General features: G+C 74.3%; 1 protein-coding gene across 1 annotated transcript; it reads left to right on the top strand.

Annotated features, from left to right (window-relative positions):
* Positions 1-18: 18 nt before the first annotated feature.
* On the top strand, positions 19-663 carry MNEG_12487 (hypothetical protein; the record flags this gene model as incomplete). Its single annotated transcript, XM_014039042.1, has 1 exon — positions 19-663. A coding segment is annotated over one exon (645 nt), but the record flags the coding sequence as incomplete, so codon positions are not given.
* Positions 664-937: the final 274 nt, after the last annotated feature.

Below are 937 nucleotides of genomic sequence, written 5' to 3'. Positions count from 1 at the left end.
GCCCTGGCCGCGGCGCAGCGCGTGCCGCCGCTGCAGCGGCAGGCGAGCGGGGCGGAGCGGGCGTCGGAGACGCTGTTTCGCGTGGCGTCGGACCCTGAGGCGTTGGAACGCATGAGGGAGAATGGGGAGTCGCTTTACGTGGACCTCTCGCCAGCTGGCGTCGCAGACGCTTGGCTCGTTGGTGTGCAGTCCGAGCCGCTGCGCCCAGGCGTCGTGGGCCTGCTCCGCGCGGCGACGGGGTTCACCAGCGCCGGCGGGCCGCCGCGGCCGGGCGCGTGGATCGATGGCGGCGTGTCCCCGGCCGCGGCGGCGGCGGCGGCGCTGGAGGCGGCGTGCGATGCTGCGGCGGCGGGAGCGTTTGAAGCGCTGCTGCCGCAGTCCTCGCAGCAGGCGCAGCAGCAGCAGCAGCAGCAGCAGCAGCAGCAGCAGCAGCAGCAGCAGCAGCATAAGCAGCAGTCCCTGGGCGCGCGGCTGGGCTTTGCGCACGCAAAGCGCGGGCGGCATGCGGACGCGGCGGCGGGCGGCGGCAAGGCCGCGCCCGAGGCTCAGGAGGGGGCGGCCCCCGCAGCGGCCGGCCGGCGCGGCGGGTGGCGGCTGCGCGAGCGGCTCTGGGACACGGCGCACCTTCTCGGCAGGTCCCACAAGGCGGCTGGTGACTCGTGACCCCCACTGCGTCCCCACTATGATGATCACCGCCCTTGCGGCGCCTCACAAGTTTTCACAACCCCAAGCATTTGGAATGCCTGCACAGCCCTGGAGCAGGGGGCGGCGCGTCACGGAGGCGGCCGCACTTTCCAGTGAGCGCTTCACGCGCAGGCCCGGCGGCCGGCGGCGAGCCGCGAGCCCGCGTGGTATTGCACCTGCGACGGGCGCTGGGGATAGCTGTGTGGATCAGGGGTGTGGGTCGGGGAGCCGCCCACGCGCGCCGACGCCGTTT

Source organism: Monoraphidium neglectum (genome assembly GCF_000611645.1).
Source record: "Monoraphidium neglectum strain SAG 48.87 unplaced genomic scaffold scaffold03271, whole genome shotgun sequence".
NCBI lineage: Eukaryota > Viridiplantae > Chlorophyta > Chlorophyceae > Sphaeropleales > Selenastraceae > Monoraphidium > Monoraphidium neglectum.
This window is presented reverse-complemented; position numbering and strand designations above follow the sequence as displayed.